The sequence below is a fragment of the Calcarisporiella thermophila genome (genome assembly GCF_041956535.1).
Source record: "Calcarisporiella thermophila strain CBS 279.70 unplaced genomic scaffold VTP21scaffold_20, whole genome shotgun sequence".
Classification (NCBI taxonomy): Eukaryota; Fungi; Calcarisporiellomycota; class Calcarisporiellomycetes; order Calcarisporiellales; family Calcarisporiellaceae; genus Calcarisporiella; species Calcarisporiella thermophila.
Window position 1 is genome coordinate 80,984 of NW_027192210.1, and position 17,463 is coordinate 98,446.

The 17,463-nt window shown below is 46.4% G+C and overlaps 8 protein-coding genes across 8 annotated transcripts; 3 read left to right on the top strand and 5 right to left on the bottom strand.

The window, feature by feature from the left end:
• Positions 1-46: 46 nt before the first annotated feature.
• VTP21DRAFT_4799 (uncharacterized protein) lies at positions 47-576 on the bottom strand (the record flags this gene model as incomplete). The annotated part of the gene is made up of 3 exons (XM_069395249.1): positions 47-145; positions 223-369; positions 442-576. The coding sequence occupies 3 exons, from the start codon at positions 574-576 to the stop codon at positions 47-49; spliced, it is 381 nt and encodes a 126-aa protein (XP_069248415.1).
• Positions 577-2,852: 2,276 nt separating this feature from the next.
• Positions 2,853-4,360, top strand: VTP21DRAFT_4800 (uncharacterized protein; the record flags this gene model as incomplete). Its single annotated transcript, XM_069395252.1, has 4 exons — positions 2,853-3,470; positions 3,536-3,730; positions 3,805-3,882; positions 3,941-4,360. 4 exons carry the CDS (start codon positions 2,853-2,855, stop codon positions 4,358-4,360), a joined length of 1,311 nt encoding a protein of 436 aa, XP_069248416.1.
• A 1,780-nt stretch (positions 4,361-6,140) lies between these two features.
• Positions 6,141-7,795, bottom strand: VTP21DRAFT_4801 (uncharacterized protein; the record flags this gene model as incomplete). The annotated part of the gene is made up of 7 exons (XM_069395253.1): positions 6,141-6,314; positions 6,400-6,575; positions 6,649-6,751; positions 6,820-6,883; positions 6,974-7,196; positions 7,255-7,651; positions 7,754-7,795. The coding sequence occupies 7 exons, from the start codon at positions 7,793-7,795 to the stop codon at positions 6,141-6,143; spliced, it is 1,179 nt and encodes a 392-aa protein (XP_069248417.1).
• A 158-nt stretch (positions 7,796-7,953) lies between these two features.
• VTP21DRAFT_4802 (uncharacterized protein) lies at positions 7,954-9,224 on the top strand (the record flags this gene model as incomplete). Its single annotated transcript, XM_069395254.1, has 4 exons — positions 7,954-8,275; positions 8,393-8,659; positions 8,754-8,963; positions 9,049-9,224. The coding sequence occupies 4 exons, from the start codon at positions 7,954-7,956 to the stop codon at positions 9,222-9,224; spliced, it is 975 nt and encodes a 324-aa protein (XP_069248418.1).
• Positions 9,225-9,418: 194 nt separating this feature from the next.
• Positions 9,419-10,942, bottom strand: VTP21DRAFT_4803 (uncharacterized protein; the record flags this gene model as incomplete). Its single annotated transcript, XM_069395255.1, has 1 exon — positions 9,419-10,942. One exon carries the CDS (start codon positions 10,940-10,942, stop codon positions 9,419-9,421), a length of 1,524 nt encoding a protein of 507 aa, XP_069248419.1.
• Positions 10,943-12,313: 1,371 nt separating this feature from the next.
• VTP21DRAFT_4804 (uncharacterized protein) lies at positions 12,314-12,978 on the bottom strand (the record flags this gene model as incomplete). The annotated part of the gene is made up of 4 exons (XM_069395256.1): positions 12,314-12,381; positions 12,458-12,543; positions 12,621-12,880; positions 12,946-12,978. The coding sequence occupies 4 exons, from the start codon at positions 12,976-12,978 to the stop codon at positions 12,314-12,316; spliced, it is 447 nt and encodes a 148-aa protein (XP_069248420.1).
• An 88-nt stretch (positions 12,979-13,066) lies between these two features.
• VTP21DRAFT_4805 (uncharacterized protein) lies at positions 13,067-13,866 on the top strand (the record flags this gene model as incomplete). Its single annotated transcript, XM_069395257.1, has 3 exons — positions 13,067-13,162; positions 13,295-13,534; positions 13,624-13,866. The coding sequence occupies 3 exons, from the start codon at positions 13,067-13,069 to the stop codon at positions 13,864-13,866; spliced, it is 579 nt and encodes a 192-aa protein (XP_069248421.1).
• A 986-nt stretch (positions 13,867-14,852) lies between these two features.
• Positions 14,853-17,401, bottom strand: VTP21DRAFT_4806 (uncharacterized protein; the record flags this gene model as incomplete). Its single annotated transcript, XM_069395258.1, has 8 exons — positions 14,853-14,984; positions 15,112-15,902; positions 15,980-16,124; positions 16,188-16,255; positions 16,315-16,392; positions 16,468-16,591; positions 16,658-16,743; positions 16,810-17,401. 8 exons carry the CDS (start codon positions 17,399-17,401, stop codon positions 14,853-14,855), a joined length of 2,016 nt encoding a protein of 671 aa, XP_069248422.1.
• Between the last annotated feature and the right edge of the window lie 62 nt (positions 17,402-17,463).

A 17,463-nucleotide genomic window follows, 5' to 3' on the forward strand; every position in this document is an offset into this window, starting at 1 on the left:
CGTGATGGGTCCAGTGTAGGGTCTGGTGGTGCAAGCTCCAGGGGGGTTAGAGCAACTCCTGGTCAAAGTGGTGGTGGATGGAGGGTAAGGACACTTCACCACTGCCGTTGGTGCACCACAAGTGGTCGCAGCGTAAGGGATGGGGCTAGTTGAGCATCCTCCAGGGGGGTTTGAGCAGCTCCTAGTCAAGGTGGTGGTGGAAGGAGGGGAGCGACATTTCACCACTGCCGTTGGTGCCCCGCAAGTAGGTGCTGCATAAGGAATCCGGCTGGTCGTGCATCTGCCATAAATAGGGTGAATCTTCTTCCTCCTGCCCTGATTCAGGCTTGCGCTCCCGACACCAGTATTGGCCGAATTACTGACGTCTTCCTATTAAATTATTCAACGTAATAAGATTAAACCGTTTATAGTAAACGGGGATTCTAAAAAGTGCATTTATACCTCTCCAATTTGCTGATCTTCTGCTACATTGTTGTTGCCTTCAATTGCAATTGCGCGCTTGTCAACATTCTCCTCGGCAAGCACGTTGGCCACCAAAAGGAAAGGAAGCGCTATAAGACAAGCTGAAAACCTCATTATTAAATTTTAATGAATGAGCTTAAAAGAGCGTGTTAATAATGAACGTGGTTAGTTTGGAGAAATGTCAAAATAACCCTCCTATTTTATAGGCAATCGAAAAGGTGCTTTGGAGTGGGCAAATTGAGGCAAAACAAGAGATTAGTGGTTTTGATGGACTTTACACGTTAGTTTGGCAAATTAAGACAAAGACCTTGGTTTTATTGAATGTGAAATGGGGCGTAGGGACTGTTGCGTGAGAAAAACGAGCTTAATACCTGAAATTCTTCGGAATAACCACGAAACTTCAAGTAAAATAGGAAAGTTTTCAGGAGCTCTAATATTCGCATTCATTTACTGGAATGAGTCGAAGATGAACCTCTTACCAAAAGAGAAACATAAAAATCGAAACTTTTGGAGTTTTATTCACTAGATAGGGTGATGGAAGAAGAAAAGTTACAATCTAGCATACCTATTGAAAAGATTAGTAACATGGCCTGACTTTAGACGGTGATGATTATCGTATCGGGAAGTTTTAATACGTACTATCTAATATTATTAACACATATGACTACTATCCCTCCAATAATAAACTTTATAAAGATCGAATCGATTCCTGGGCTTTGTTTAAATTTTGATTTAGCATGTCTCAGGCATTAGTTTAGATAAAAAGACTGGATGATAAATAAAGTATTGTGAGAATAATATGACTGAATCGAACTAGCAGTTCCTCCTCGAAACTTAAACACCTCCTATATTCAACAATGTGATACCCATATTGGCGTTAGCAACAATTCTCGGCACATAAAACCTTCTGAAATATGAATTTACCACGAAAATTGGACTGTGCGTTTCCCAAGCAGCTTAGCCCAGATGAGCTATGAGAAACAAAAAATAAAAATAAAATCTGATGAGGCTGCCGTAAAAGAACAGGACAAATCTTATAAAACGAATTGTTCTATTTTTGATTTTTTATATTTTCAACTTGAATGCTCCGCCCTTAGGGTTTGCCTTGGCAATTTGCCAAAGTCTTATTTTGATTCTTATTGGACATATTGCATTTCGGATTTTAAAATTTAGCCATTTAAACATTCGCCCATATAAGAGAATGTATAGGGATAAAATGCGTGAGATAGCCTATACTTGGAAAGTAACAAACAAATCAAAAGAATTGCTATGTATAACTGAATCTTCTTATTGGAACTTGCTCCTTTCACAATATACATGAAGTTTTACATATATGATATATCAATTATAAATTTGGTATGAACACATTATAGATTTTAAATGTCATTAAAAGCTCGATTTCAACAGAGTAAAGCTTGGTAAAGTTGGAAATCTCGATTTTTGGCACAATGGATTATGGTTATCTATTAGAGATATTGTTGTGGTTGAGAAGAAAATATATTGTATTCAACAATATCTCAATACAACATGCAATGTTGACTCCTTAGCTCTGGAGCACATACAATATTTGAGAGGATTTTTTCAAAAATATGTCTCATAGAATTGAATTGAATTTGACAAGAAGGAGCTAAAGCACCTTTCATATAATTACATCAAGATAAACAGATTACGAGATTCACTTAGGTATGTAATCTTTGTATAAGAATATCTGATACAAAATTCAAATCTTTTGACGATTCAAGTGTGCCCTGCTAATAACTTGTAGAATTTGTTGAGACATTTATTTCTATTATAAATTATAAAAGTTTAAGACCACTTTCACGATTAAAAAGATATATGTTTATTCAGCAGAAACACATGGAACAGAATTCTCCTTGACCTCGAATCATAAATTCCCTTGAAAACATAAAATTAGCAACATTTAGATGGCTCCATTATTGTGCGCAAACATATTTGTAGATTTTCCCCGATTAAAACGCTTCAAAGGGTTCTTAGTGATATCTCACCGGGCATCTGGTTCATTTAACCTTTACAGTTGGAATAAGCAGCTCGAGTGAAATTCTAGCAATGAAAATACGAGTTTGTTGCGGAATCAGAGACATTTCAAATGGTTTTATTGGTCCCACAAAATGCCGATAAATGAACCCTGATTAGCATAGCAGCGCGGTCTCGGAAATCACAAAGATTGAAATATTGATATTATTACGCGGCAAAAACCTGAATATCACAAGGATTCAGGGTATGAAGAGTATACTTATTACTATTTTTATGGAGTCAGCTTTTCAAAGTTGAATTTGCCGTGCGTAAATGCTTGTTCTAATACATTGTCAAAGCGATGTACGTCGGATTTGCCAAAGGACGAAAAATGCCTATAAAAATGCACGCATTCAATGACAAAAGTGCTACAAGTAACTTCAATTGATAATAAGTATTTGATATTCAACATGCGTGCTATTCTACTTCTCTCACTTGTCCTTGCCACACCTGGGTTGGTACTTGGACAAGAGCGGATCGAAATGCCCATTAGTGCCGAGGAGATGACCGGGAAAAGTGCTGCTGATAATTACATTGTGATTTTGAAAGAGGGTATCACTAGTGCGGCAGGCCTTCCGATCTCCGACAAATCTAAGACTAAGTCGTTTCGTATTGGAAACTTCCATGCTCTTGCCGGGAAGTTCGACGCTGAATCCTTGAGCGCATTGAAATCGAATACTATGGTGCAATATATAGAAAAAGATAAGATAGTCAAGACATTGGCAACTGTAACTAGAGCAATCTCTAGCACGAACGCAACTGACACGAATGACCTGCAAGAGAATATGTCCGCAAAAGATATTCAACGCGGAGCTCCTTGGGGATTGGCACGTATCTCCCAGAGGCAAAAGTTGCCGCGATTTAGCCTATTTGGACGTAGATACGATTATGATCCAAACGGTGGGGAAGGTATCAAAGTTTATGTGATGGACACAGGGATTAATATCAATCATGAGGACTTTGAGGGCCGTGCGGTAAACTCTGAGCTATTGTGCCAATTTTCTGGCAGCAACTCACAAAATTTCAATTTTTATTATAGAGTCATGGCGCAACAGTATTTGAAGATACTGCAGATACCCATGGCCATGGCACACACGTTGCAGGCACTGTGGCTGGAAAGCGATTTGGCGTTTCCAAGCGAGCCAACGTGGTGAATGTGAAAGTTTTGGGGGGAGATGGGGAGGGATCAACCATGGGATTTATAGCTGGATTGGAATGGATTGCTCGAAATGCGGTAAGTTTAGTTTTAAAATGCTTCGTACGGGACCTTATCATATAATATGAATTCCATATCCTTCTTTGTAATAGGATAAAACAAAAAGTGTCATCAATATGTCTCTAGGTTTCAATGAAAGGTCCCTTGCAGTTGACATGGCAGTAGGCGAAGTATGTCTCTACATTGCTCCTAATTCATCAAACTGTATTAAGAGAAATGTGTAAATAGGCAATTAAAAATGGGCTAATTGTTGTCGCTGCTGCTGGAAATGAGAAACGCGATGCGTGTCTTTCCTCGCCTGCTAAAGTAACAGACGTTATTTCCGTGGCTGCCTCAAACATTGATGACAACCGCTGGGACGATCCAAGAGCTGGGTCAAACTTTGGACCAGCCTGCGTCACACTGTGGGCCCCGGGCGAAGACATAGAGTCTGCCGATTTCCGATCTAACACGGGATCCACCACCAAGTCAGGAACCTCAATGGCCGCACCTCACGTTGCCGGTGCTGTAGCGAATCTGCTATCCCGTGAAGGTGCATCTTCTCCCCAGGAGATGGCAGAAAAACTTACCCAAAGGGCGACACGAAACGCGATTAGTAATACTAGAGGAGCGCCTAACCTACTCCTCTTCGAAAAGAATACCGACTAAACATTTGAGCAACTTAGGAGGGTATCAATGCCAGCTCATTAATTTATCTATTCAAGTCTGCTGTACAACTAAATTATGGCTGGCCTAAATTTAATATGTTTCTAATATGTCTAATAAGGAGAATGGTGTCAGTAATGACTAGTAGGATTAATTTGCGTAGTACTTATATTAATTAATCTTAGGGTAATGACTCTAGTATTAGTTTCTAACTACGATTAATGTTCTTTGGTATAAATTATTGTATAAACACTTTTTAATGAACAAATATCTCAAAATTCACCTTGGACTATTGCAAGTTTAATGTTGAAATTTAAGTAGCCCCTAGCCTCCCGCCCACAGTATCATTTTTTGGATGAAACTAAACTAGCCTTATTTTATCAAAATACAAACTACACGTTCACCATCAATTTAGATATTTATCCTTAACGGATTAAACTCGAACAAACTTCAGCATTTCTATCATACGACAAAACTATTGTCCAATTGCAAACGCTTTTCAGCTATTCCATTAAAGCGTTTTCAATAGCCGTATAAATATCCATACAACTTTTTTCTTCGGATTCCATATTTATTTAACAAATGAATTTGAACCTTTATCTTAGAATAGTATTGATCATTTGAAAGATATAAATATAAATATAGATATAGTATAAAGCTTTATAAGTTGGTTTCATTTAGACCATGTAGACAGCACCCAAAAGGTTGGCTAGCAGCAGTAGCAGGCGCCTGGGTAATAACAGCAGAGATGATCACAATTCCCTTCTGCCCTAAGGGTCGCTTCGTCCTTAAGCGTGGAAGGGTCGACGCCTTTGGGCAAGGAAGGACTAGCGGAGGCAAGAGCACTGAAAGCCACGAAGGCAACGGCGAAAAAGTAGAGCTTCATTGGTGATTATGGGAGTGGAAGACCTGAGCTGAATCGAGTAGTAGAGATGCGCTTCACTGTAGGAATGAGAAAGGGTTAGAAAGAGGCAGCTTTTATACGTTTTTTCCTCCGGGTCACACCCCGCAAAGCCTCCTCTAGACCATATGCAAAGTGGAGGTAAAAATACTTCCTTCGGATCTAAGCGAGCGCCCAAATACCGGAGGTTAGACTCTTGTATATCCGTTGGCCCGATCAGGAACATGAAGTAGTAGTAGTGCAATAGTTTGAATTGAGAATAAGATACAGATATAAGCGCTCTAGAGGGCTCCAATTGGGGTCACGGGTCTGGGTATAACTCAACCATCCATTTATGGACAATCATCTTGGTTATGGAAAGCTGCTTTCGGAAATCTTACTCGGCCTCCATCCATATCCCCCCTCGGATTTAGCCTTGTTCTTCTCTCCAGCATAGAATAGCCCTACGTGCTCGGTGCCTATTTACTATATCGGTAAATTGCATATCTGCTAGGAGGCGGAGAAGCTAAGCAGGAGAGGAATAAAGGGGCAAAGGGAATCAGTATCCTTTGTTAATTGTCATATCATCAACATAATATGTGAAAAATAAGCCCGCAGATTTATTGTATTATCGTCGAGAAACTGGGATTCCTAATAAGGAGCAAGTTTAGATACACTTTCATGGCTTTTTTTTTTAAGTGCTCGTCTAGCAATTTTGCTTGAGGTAAAGAGGGAAAAAATATAATAAAATATATTTTCTAGTTTCTTCAGCTCCAGAGAGAGGAAGGCACACACCTCCTAACCAATGATAAGAAGAGAAGTCGAATAATGGGTTGAAAACAGAATCCAGAATATATAAAACACAAAGCAAGCAAAAATGAAAACACGGAGTAATGCTTGAAGTTACGTTGAGGTCACAATGCCCAGTTTATCTAATGCTCGCACCCCTTGCTCTTCCCACTCCTGCTTTGTAATCCAGAAGCTTTCCTTGTCTTTCATGATGTCCGCCAGAATGGCACCACCCAGGAATACCATGTGTTTGCGGCGCGGAGGATCCTCTACACGGATCTTCATTTTCTATATTCCCGATGAAAGTCAATATTAATAAGTACACCACTCGTATAGTCAAGTGCATATTAATAAGGGGGGAGGAGTGGCTTACATTCAAACGCTCCACATCCATATCTACCACACGTGTCAAATAAAGTTGCTTGAGCTCTTTCTCAAGACGCGAAGGCAAACCCGGGTACATTGAAGATCCACCAGAGAGCACGATGTGTTTGTAGAGCTCAGGGCGTACATCAATATCTGCAGCCTGGATTGTGTTGAAAAGAAGTTCTAATAAAAAACAAGCGTGGTTAGAAAAAAAAAAGCACAAGGCAGCCATTAGTCGAAAAAGGGTTCCAATTACCTGCCACACCGACTGATTCCACATCCACAAGCTCCGGCTGGAAAAGACATTCAGGGGCCTCAAACCGCTCTTGGCCTACCTTGATAACTCGACCGTCCGGCAGCTGTAGATTGAAAAAGTTAGGTTGATCTCCAATATTCAGAAGGAAGAATAAAAAGGCTAAGTATATACTGTATAGCTCTCTACGAGGACGGTCGTTTCGTTTGCGAGCTTGAGATCCAAGTCAATATCATAGCTAAAGTACATAGTAGAAAGAACATCAGCCGCATATTCCAGCTAGGACCTAGATGGTTAAGCACATGTGTGTCATTCATAAAACCATTACCTGACATAACATAGTTTCTCTTTGATTTGCCGCACCGTTTCGAAATCGGCCGTGCGGTTAAAAGCGTACCCTCGCAAAAGGAGCAATTTGATGAGATAGCGGGTAACATCGCGGCCTGCCACGTCCAACCGCTTCGTGAGGTGAGGCAGGGAGTACCCATCATACACGGGGACAATATGCGTTACCCCATCGCCCGAATCGACGACCACACCCGTCAAAAGACCTATAAGAATGGCAATTTCAGTCGTTATGAATAGAAAAAAGGCGCTATAGGATATTACCTTGAGCATAAAGGGTCAGCACGGCTTGGATAGCCACATATACTCCCTGGAAGCCATACTCTTCGAACATGGTAGCCACCATTTTTTCCCGATTGGCCTTGGGGTTCATTGGAGGCTCTGTCAGAAGAATTTTACTATCCCGTGGATCCACACCCAATTTCTCATCAAAAGTATGCCGCCATATATGCCGGATGTCCTCCCAGTTTCGGATGATGCCATTCTCGAGAGGATATGACATTTGGAGCATGGAACGGAGCTCAGCAGCCTCTTCGCCTACCATAATATCTCTAATGGCCACATTCCCGATCGACTCTTCCGCACGAAGAATAGGCCGTCCTACAGCCGAGGGGAATACATGCTCGGGAAAGTTGGAACCGGCGTAGCCACATTTAACGAACTAGATTAAAAATTATTAAAATGCAGAATGAAAGGAGTTAATGAAAGCGCTAGCATTGGATGAAGGAGCTGCAGACGGAAAGATGGCGGGGAGGATATTTACCCCTGTCCCGTTATCTACAACGATCGTCTTGCTCGCGTTCATGTTGATCAAAATGTTGAGTTGATGAACAACGCGTTCGATGACTTATTTCTTGGACTCTTGAGGGGTGAAATCATTTTAATCTCCCCCCCTACGTCACCCAATTCCTTCCCTATTCCTGGAGTCCAATTCAACTTCCTCGACCAACGCTGCCAGCTGAAATGCTCTATCAACACGTGTTAATATACCTCCCACTCACTACGCTCGATCTCTCCTCGGCCCACCACCATACCATTCACCACTCCGTTTCTGCTGCTCAAAATCTCACTATTCTCCTGCGTCTTCCATCTTTACCTCAGCCTCCAGCACGCGAATGGCATCAGCTACAATCCTTATTGTGCACCATTTACGTTACCGCTTCCAAGACTGCCAACGCATGTGGTCGGCCATTAACCAATGTGGACGTTATCTTTGAAGAATGGTGTGGTTATGATGTGGCAACCCAGTGCGAGAATTTGGACACGTTTATTGGGTTTGAACAAGGTATGGATCCTCGTGGTATACCTATATGCCTAGAATTGATTTGATACGCCCCCCATGGCCGTAGAATGGGTTGGATGATAAGTTGGACTTTTTCTCATATTTCTTTCTTCCACTCAGATAAAGCAAAGCTCGATTCTATCAATGACCGACGTGCTCTCTCCTCGCTACCCCCGCTCTCCTTTCACGTACTTCCTAGCTTCCCGCTGGAGGAACCTCGCCCCCAAAGCCAGGAGAGTGGCGAAATCGCCCAAGATGCGTTGGATATGAAGCACTATCGAGTAGCGGCGGTTGGTGGAACTTTCGATCACCTCCACCCGGGGCACAAGATCCTGCTGACCATGACGGCATGGCTAGCAGAAGAGAGACTTGTATGTGGGATAACAGGTGAGCCCATCGCCCCGGTTGCGTGTCGTGGCTTTGTTATTGAATAGCCTATAACGATCTTGACCTTCGATTCGCCCCCTCCCTACTGCTCTAGCCGATTCTATCCTATCCTCCAAGAAATATCGTGATTTCCTGGAACCGCTTGCAACTCGCATGGAAAGGACTCACAATTTTCTCACCAAAATAAAACGCGACCTCCGATATGACATCACCCCTATTTACGACGTGTATGGTCCCACTAGCACGGATGCTGAGATTGAGGTCCTAGTGGTATCGAAGGAAACCGAGGCTGGAGGATTGGAGGGTAAGTGACATTTCCCCCTTCGCTTCGCCCTTGCATTCAATCGCCCCTTTCTAATGGGATTATTCCGTTGTTTCGGCCTCATCAGTGAATAAAGAGCGAGCAAGACGTGGTCTACCCCAGCTCGATATCCAGATCATTGACGTCGTTTCTCCACAACACCCAGCGCTCGCTGGAGAAGATATCAAGCAACTAAAAATTAGTTCCACCGCCATTAGAGAGTTATTATATCAGCAACAGAATCAACAACCACAACGGCAATAGCACCAGCACTCATGCTTGTGGAAATGTGGTTTATTGGCATGTAATAAAATTAATTTAATATGTATTAAGGAAAGAAAAACGACAGTAGGATAAAAGAGAAGGGATGAAAAAAAAGCCAAAGACAAAATAGCAAAGCATTCCAAAAAAAAAAAAAAAATTTACAAAAAATTATATTTAAATTAAATTATTCGACGTCAAGTTGCATGAGATGAGATGGTCCGCCGTCTCATTAAAGATGTATCAGGGAGAGAAATGGCAAGCGGCACGTCATCATCATCGACATTGTTTTCAGGCCGTGGGTTAAGGATAGGAATGGGGGCGGAGGCGTGTGCTCGGGTCCGGGTGGCGGCGGCTAGAGGCACATCGTCCTCCTCTTCGTTCTCGCCTTTCGATTGCTTCGCCACTGCCTCGGTGGCCTCCTTCGCTTCATTCCCCTCAGCCACGTTGTCCGAGGCAAGGTTCCGATGGGCAGGGTTAGCGTCGTCAGGACTTCTTGATAAAATATAATCTCGATATCGCTGGGCGGGGGTTTTGATTTTGATGGAACCATTACGCTGAAGTAGACTCGCATTTGGATGAAGGTCCCCGGCCATGAGCGACGATGCCAGAGGCTTCTCATCGTCGTCCTCGTCCTCCTGGCCGCGCAAGCCCTTGTCGTCGCCATGCTCCTTGGCAGCCTCTGGTTTCTTTGCAAGATCCGCCCCTTCTTTATGCACTGGCGGATGCCAAACCAGATTTCCGCCTATCAGGAGGCAAGAGCGTCGTGACGGCGTGTCCGCCAACTTTGCTATTGGTATATTGTCTTCGATTTCTTGGTCGATCTGCTTGCTCGCGCTCATCAGCCCCGAGATCATCATCCCAAGCGGAATATTATCCCCCACTGCCAGCGGTACATTGTCGTCGTCATCCTCGTTGGAGAGGGTCTTGGATCTGTCCTCCGTCAGCCTCTCTTCGTGCTCGCTTGCCTGTTGACGAGCCAGGACTGCATAGTCCAACGACTGCCGTGCCGCCCTGCCTCTCCCGACACTGCCGCGAGGAGAAGTATCCAGATCGTGTCTTGACCGCATCGATTCGCCCGGAACTCGCAGAGACACAGAGCGTTCCATTCTCTTATCTGGTTTCAATCCTGAGGAATGGTCAGCGTGGTCAGAGTGATGGTGCTTAGACCGGAGATGAGATGGAGTCGAAGGCGGCGATGAAGGCGATAAACGGACGGCCGTGGTGGAGGGAAATGTGCGGCTGGTGATAGGCGATACAGGCGGGGGCTGAGATTCTGGATGGGATCCAAGGGATTCACGGGTGGCGCGTGATCGTCTGGAGGCCTTGCTAACCTTGCGCTCTAGTAGATCCTGGCTGGATGTGGGTGTGGCTACGGTTGGTGGAGACTCGCTTAGATCTATGTGCGGAGTGACCGGATATTTCCTGCTTTTGTTATGAGAGGCGGGCTGCGATTCCGACTCCACGGGCGGTGTTGATTTAGGCTGCTTCGCGCTTTTAGCGGGGGCTGTGGATGAAATTAAGGGTTTAGTGGGTGTGTTGGCCGATGATTCATGACCATCGGTAGGCGCCGATCTTGTTAGCGATGGGTCGCTGGAATCTCTGTCCGCCCGCGATGTTCGCTTCTTTCTTTTCTCAGCGCTCTTCTCATCGTCATTGCTGTGATGTTTAGGGCGGAGGAAGGGTACCTTTGAGGGCACCAAACGGCGCAATGTGATCATTGTTCTAGAGAACGGGTGGTGGGGGAACAAGGATGAAAGAGGGTATAGAGGTGCTACGAATCAATGGAGGGGGTTGAAGCGTGTCGGTGGATTCTCTCTCTCTCCGTCTTTTTTTATGGAACGCTCCTCTCTTTTTTGAAATTTGGATTTTGGAACGAAAATTTAACAGGTTTTTGATTCGAGATTGATGTCACGAGTTGACGTTGACTTTTCTGATTCCCCCCCGCTCATGCCTGTAGCCCACTGTACATTAATATAATAAACGGTAATGAGGATTCTCTAAGCACCGTACATCGATTACGAAGAGACGGGCAACCGGATGGCCCAAATTAAATATAGAACAGATACACACGGCAAGGGGGAGCCTCCCTTGCGCAGCACACGCACAGTTAAACTTTTTTCCAGAAGAGAAAATCTAAATAAGATTTCTCTTCGAACCTTCCGTCGGTGCCGGATAATCGCTGTGTTCCCCCGGCCTTGCCCAGTTTCCTAGCTGGGTTCCCCCGAGAGCTAAAGTGATCCCGGATCCCCCCTATTTTCTTGGATCAAGCCTTCCACGGCTGAGCACCCCTCCCGAGAGATCCTTAGGGCATGGCTGTGGTACACCCAAGAGCGCCTCCGACTGCGCGCTCTCTGGAGAAGACTCAGCCGACAACGTAAGCCTCTACTGCACCTCGTCTTTCCAAGGGACCATGCCCATGTTCGCTTTTTAACGCGGTGCGCAGAGATGGGAATGCTTACTGAGTATCCTGCGGGGCAATTGGGGAGACCGTCTTGCTCCTCGTATACTCTGAGAGGGCTGGCGCAGCAGTTTGTCGGGAAATCCAAACTGCCTTAACATGCGTTCGTCTGCGGAACAAGTGCGGGCTAATTTTCCCAATATAGCTAGGCCTTATTTTCTTTCAATCTTAAACGGCTTCTGCATACATCGTATTGCGTTGACGAGAGCAGCCGTAATAATGAAGACAGGGTCATCGTGTCTAATGGAGAAGGGCTATGCATTCGCAGTGGATTGCAGAACACGTCCTTAGCCGACCCATCTTACCCTGTAGCCATTCCGTGAGAGGGGGGAAGGCGAGCTCATCTGTAATATCCAGATCGATTGAGCCGAGGTGGGATTGCCAAGCTACGAGCTGGCCCTTCATTATCAGATATCCCTCTCCCCCGCCATATCGGCGGGATTGGCCAACCCCCCTCCTGCAAATGCTACAGCTTTCTTTGATGATGTTCTATGGATAATCCAGATCTTGCGGAGACGTGCAATCGGGGACGAAAAATGCATTTTCATTTATCCACAAAATTAATTCTATTAATAGCCCGTGCTTGCTGTTGCAATATCACTAATTTTTTTTCCGGCCCTTGTTCCCCTCTCTAGATCCAAGGAATCTTTTGCTGGCCCATCCCTTCGAACCCTTTCCCCAAACCTCTAATCTCGTGGCCTACAATTGCAACAGGGAGCACAACAAGACGGAGAACTCTTGTTTCCTAAACAATCGCCACCAATCGTGCACAAACCTGCAAATGGTCGCGGCCAAATGGCCGAGTGTGGCAAAGCTACCAAAACTCCATAAATCACGCCTGAATCATCAATCCGCAGCTTCCTAAGACTCCCGGACCGCTACATAGCTAGGATCAGGAACCGCCGCAGAAACAATCCCTTCAAAAGCACGAAGCTGACCCCAAGATTCGATCAGCGTTGAGGGATAATCCACCGTCCCAGCGCTCTCCTACAGATGCAAAGCGAGCTTTGGTAGAAGAAGATACCAATGACCCGCCCGTCTCTGAATGAGGAGTGCATGGCTGGTTCAAGGCGAGCAAAAGACCCCGCTCTGGCTCGCGGTAACTATGACGTTGAACACCCACGGCCAAAAACCCACAAACCGGCCGAGTGGCCCGTCCATTTAAAGTATATTTTCCAGCAATTTTCCGAATTTCGTACTAGGAATTCCCGAGAGAAAAATGGCTATGAACTTGGCACGCCATCTTTTCCGACCGCCCCCTGCCATTGGTTCGATCTGGCCTTTTGACGTCTTCATCTGTCTCCACTCCAAATTCTTTTCTACTTCCACCCGAATTTTCCTCCCTCTCCTCCTCCCCCTTCCCCTCCAGCCAAGTGTGTATACCATGGCAACTCTGGTCAAGTTTCCCCTCGGCACAACCTCTCTTCTGAAGCGGCGCTTTCTAATTGCCGACTACGATTCCTATCCCCTGCAGGGCAGAGTAAGTCATTCTCTTTTCGCCCCGCGGCCTGCGCTCTCCCCTCCCATTTCCCCATTCTCTCTTCAAAGCGCCCCGGACACCTACTTCTCCGTGATCAATGCTGACCCTTGTGTACACCCATTTTCATTTTAGATGCCCAGGGATCACTTCGTCTCCCGCACCTACGAGCTCCAACAGCTGGCCACGAAGATCCTCCCAGGGACCGCCGGATTCACATTACTAACCGCGGTTTTAATCATTGCTCTGGTGGTGGGCGCTTTGATCATATTTTCATTCCACATTTTCCCGCTTGGGTTCCCTTTTCTTTTTATCCTGCTGGCTGCCATCGGGGTAGTAAGCGAGCGGAAGAAGCGATTAGTGAGAATGCAGAAGGTATTTATTCATTAGGAAGGGGCGCCATGATGCTTGGCGCGATGTCTCCATTGGACATGGCTCATGCTTTCCTTTATTCAATTCCTTAGTTCAATCGTGAACTCGATACCTTGATCTCCGTTTTTAACAGCGAGGATGTGACGCTTTACGGCCTTCAGTGGGAGCGCGAGTCGGACGGGGTGGCCATAAGGGACGTGGGCTTTACCCATCACACGGCCATCAATATCATGCCCCCGCCGCCGGTCTATCAGCAGGATTACTGCCCACCGCCCTACGAGGAGGTGTCCCTTCACCCACTGAAGGCCGCTCCCGCCTCCTCGTCATCCTCTTAGTCTCCCTTACCACCACCACCGCCACCCCCGCCCCAAGTCATAGCTTACCCTTTCGCCGACGCAAACTGTGTATATTTGTATATAATCGTAAGGCTGATTCCTATTGTCTTATCCTCCTGAACTTCTATTTCCCTGAGCTTATTGTTTATGTTTGTGTATTTGCATTGAATGGCCGATTCTATTCACGCGTAATTATTTAATGTACCATATTCTTATCCATACTTTGGTCCGATCCTTTTCATCAACCCAAATACTATCAAACACTCTTCCTCTCCAGAGAGAACCTTAACCTTCTCTTCCCAGCCTTCCTTGGGCCCCAAACTTGAGATTCCCAGACTCCCCGTGTCTTCTCTCTAGAAACATCAAGGCTCTTCGGCCTTGCGGTTCGGAAGAGGGGCGTCGGTCATACGCCCCTCCCATTCCCCCCCGCTCCCCCGCCTCTCCCTTGCCCATTCTAATGCACAGCCATGGCCCAGCCCAATCACCGTCATCCGCCACCCAAGAGATGCCTGCTTTGGCTCTCCAGTCACCGTACGAATCTCATGGGCTGCATATTTATTGGGTGACCTTGTGGTGTGCCATGTTGCGTTATTCGAGTGGAATATTCTAGGCGGAAACTCGTCAGCTTTATGCAGCTGAGTCCGGCCTTGGATGCTTATGGTTGTGCGCACAGAGGGAGCTTATTGCTACCACACATGCACAAAGCACGGTAACTCTTTCCTCAAATGGAAAAAAGCACAAGGTTTGACACACGGTCAAAACAGCTCTCAACCCATCCTTCCCAGGAATCAGGGCCCGGTTCGCGGCCGGCTTTGGGAATCGCGCCCTAGGGATATGGCTCTCCCATTTGGCTGCAAAGAACCGGCCCACCCACACCCCCTTCATCGGGTCTTCACCCTCCCATCCAACTTCCCCTTTTGAAAGACGCTCCTTCCCTTTATTAATAAATATCTCTGAAAAAAAAAAGAGAAAAGACATGCAATGGTTCAAATATGCCAGAGTTTGATCACATGATCGCGCCCGCCACTGGCCAGCCACTCCTCGCTGAATCGCACCGAAGTGACAGGCATCTCGTGACCAGGGAGGTCGGTGTATTGGAGCGACTTGCGGTTATAGATCTAGTAAAGAGGGGCAACGGGGGGGAGAGGGGGAGGGAGAGAAAGGGGGAGGAAAGAAGGACGATGAGGATTAGCATGAACGCCCCCAGTGATCACAGGCCGGTGCCCTCAGCAAATCAGACGTTACCTTGATATCGTTTTCACTTGCCGCACACACAATCCGGTCCAAGTCGAACTGCAGGCTGGTAATGCCGTTGGAGAAGGTGAGCGTGTCGAAAACAGACCCCGTACGAAGATCCCAGATCCGTACCGTTCCGTCCAGACTTCCGCTCACCACATGCACCTCATCAAACTGGAGGCTTGTGATCGGACCAGTGTGCCCGAACAGGGCACGATGGGCCTGGCCCGTGCGCATATCCCACATCCTCACCATTCCGTCCGCCGTTCCGCTCGCCAGAGCGAACCGCCAGAACTGAAGCGCCCCAACATAGCCCCACCCCGAGAGATCAAGATCGTCTAGCACGGCATTCTGGTGCCAAGGGTCAACCTTGGCGACGCTGCCTTTGGTGGCCCAGAGTATATCGAGAGAAAGGGTACACTGGCCCGTGTTGAGGTCCCATTGTCGCATGGTCTTGTCCTGGGACCCCGACACCAGCGTGTTTCCCTCAAAGTAGAGGCAGGTTACCTCGCCCATGTGTCCCTCGAGCACAGAGGTACATGTTTGAACACCTTTCGAGGCTGGAGCTATGGACGCCACTGGCGCTTCAGCGCTTTCTCGCCCCTTTCCTTTCCGCTCTCCGGCTCCGTCTGCCTCGTCTTCAAGCGTTGAGCTCTCAGTTTGTGACCGTATGGGCGCCTCGTCTTGCGGATAAGCTGGCTCCTCATGGCCCATTCTTTCCAGGTCCCAGACGCGAATGGATCTGTCTCGGGAACCAGTGATGGCACGCTTTCCCTCCAGCTGGAGACATCGAACCATATCTACCATAAAAACAATATCGGTCGAAACAAGGTGGTTAGGAAACACTTGAGTGCGCGCTCCCGAAAACACTCTGTACCTGAATGCCCATCGAGTGTGCCTAGACACCGATAGTCCGCCAGATCCCACACTCGGACGGTATTGTCCAAGGATGCGGAGACAAGCTTTCCACTAGTCTTGTCGATATCAATGCAAGTGACCATATCTTCATGGCCAAAGAGTGTCTATAGGAGCGTGCCATTAGGTCGATATGAAAGCAAACAAATTTAGAAGCCATTTAAACTTACGTTGATGCAAGTGCCAAATTCTGCCTCCCTTTCAAGGTCGGCAAAGTTATCTTCGGACGAAATGGCATCTAATGAGCACATTGGGTTAGTTGCGACATTCTCTGTGAAAATATACAGTTGGTCGCACCTCTAGATGGTAGGAGTTTAGGATCATATTGTGTTTGCTCTTCGTCAAAGGAAAGGATTTTTTCGTTGAGCTCCTGTACTAAAATTGAAAAAAGAACAAAAGAAATAACGCGTCAAGATTTCGACACCGAGATCTTGATACAGGGATATATACTTGTCTCTGCAATCACTTCGTCCCGCTTGGACATGGTTTCCAGCTTCACCGATAACGTCTCTCTACGTGCGGCTAGTTCCGTCAATTTGGCTTCAATTTCATGAAGTTCTGAAATGATAAGAGACTAAAGAAAAACCAATGGCATCAAATGATCAACGAAAGGCGACGGAACAAGCGTCGTTGTCTCTACCTTTTGCTTTTGCAGTCTTTGCTTCTCTTTCATCATACTCTCCCGATCGTTGACCATCTGGCTCAAAACGCGTGTCGGATTATCGTCTGCAAATAAATCGACATAGAATTCAACCATCCGTCAAGAAAACAGAGTCCAACGAATTTATATACCTTCAGCATTCTCATTTCCATCCGTAATCAGTCCGCTCTCTCGTCGCTTGTGTCTAGCTTTTCGTGCTGAATGCTTCACATAATTCGGATAAGTTGCCTTGAAACCCTGGAACAAAGATAGCGGCGCATCCGATTCGGGGATCTCATCCTTCAAAAGCTCATCCGCTCCCAGTAGAGTCCCACTATTATGTGTGATGGATTTTTTGTTGGAATTGGGAACAATGGAGCTGCCTCTCAATTTGGACATGTTTGCCATACGATCCTGCTGCATCAGATGCGGGGCAAGCTCACTAAATATACCCATGGTGTCTCCCCTAACAACCGCTTGTGTCGTGAGGGGGGAAGTGATGACGGTGGTAAGTGACTCCAGCGAAGGGAATGACGACCAGCTCTCGAAGGTGGGAGTGAAGTCGCGGCGGAGAGAGTGGAAGAAAGATCCCGTGGAGGAGGAGGAGGAGCTTGTGTTGCCCTCTGGCGAGGGGGGGGAAGGAGGAGAGGAGGTGTTGACGGCGGTGGAGGAGGCGGAGGGCGTCGGATCTTCCCGTGTCTTCGATCTAGGAGTATGTTTTCGTCGTGTGCTTTCACTGCTCATCAGTGAATACGGTAGCTCTAAAATGGAGTGGTGAATGCCAAGTCCTGTCGAAACCGGGGTCA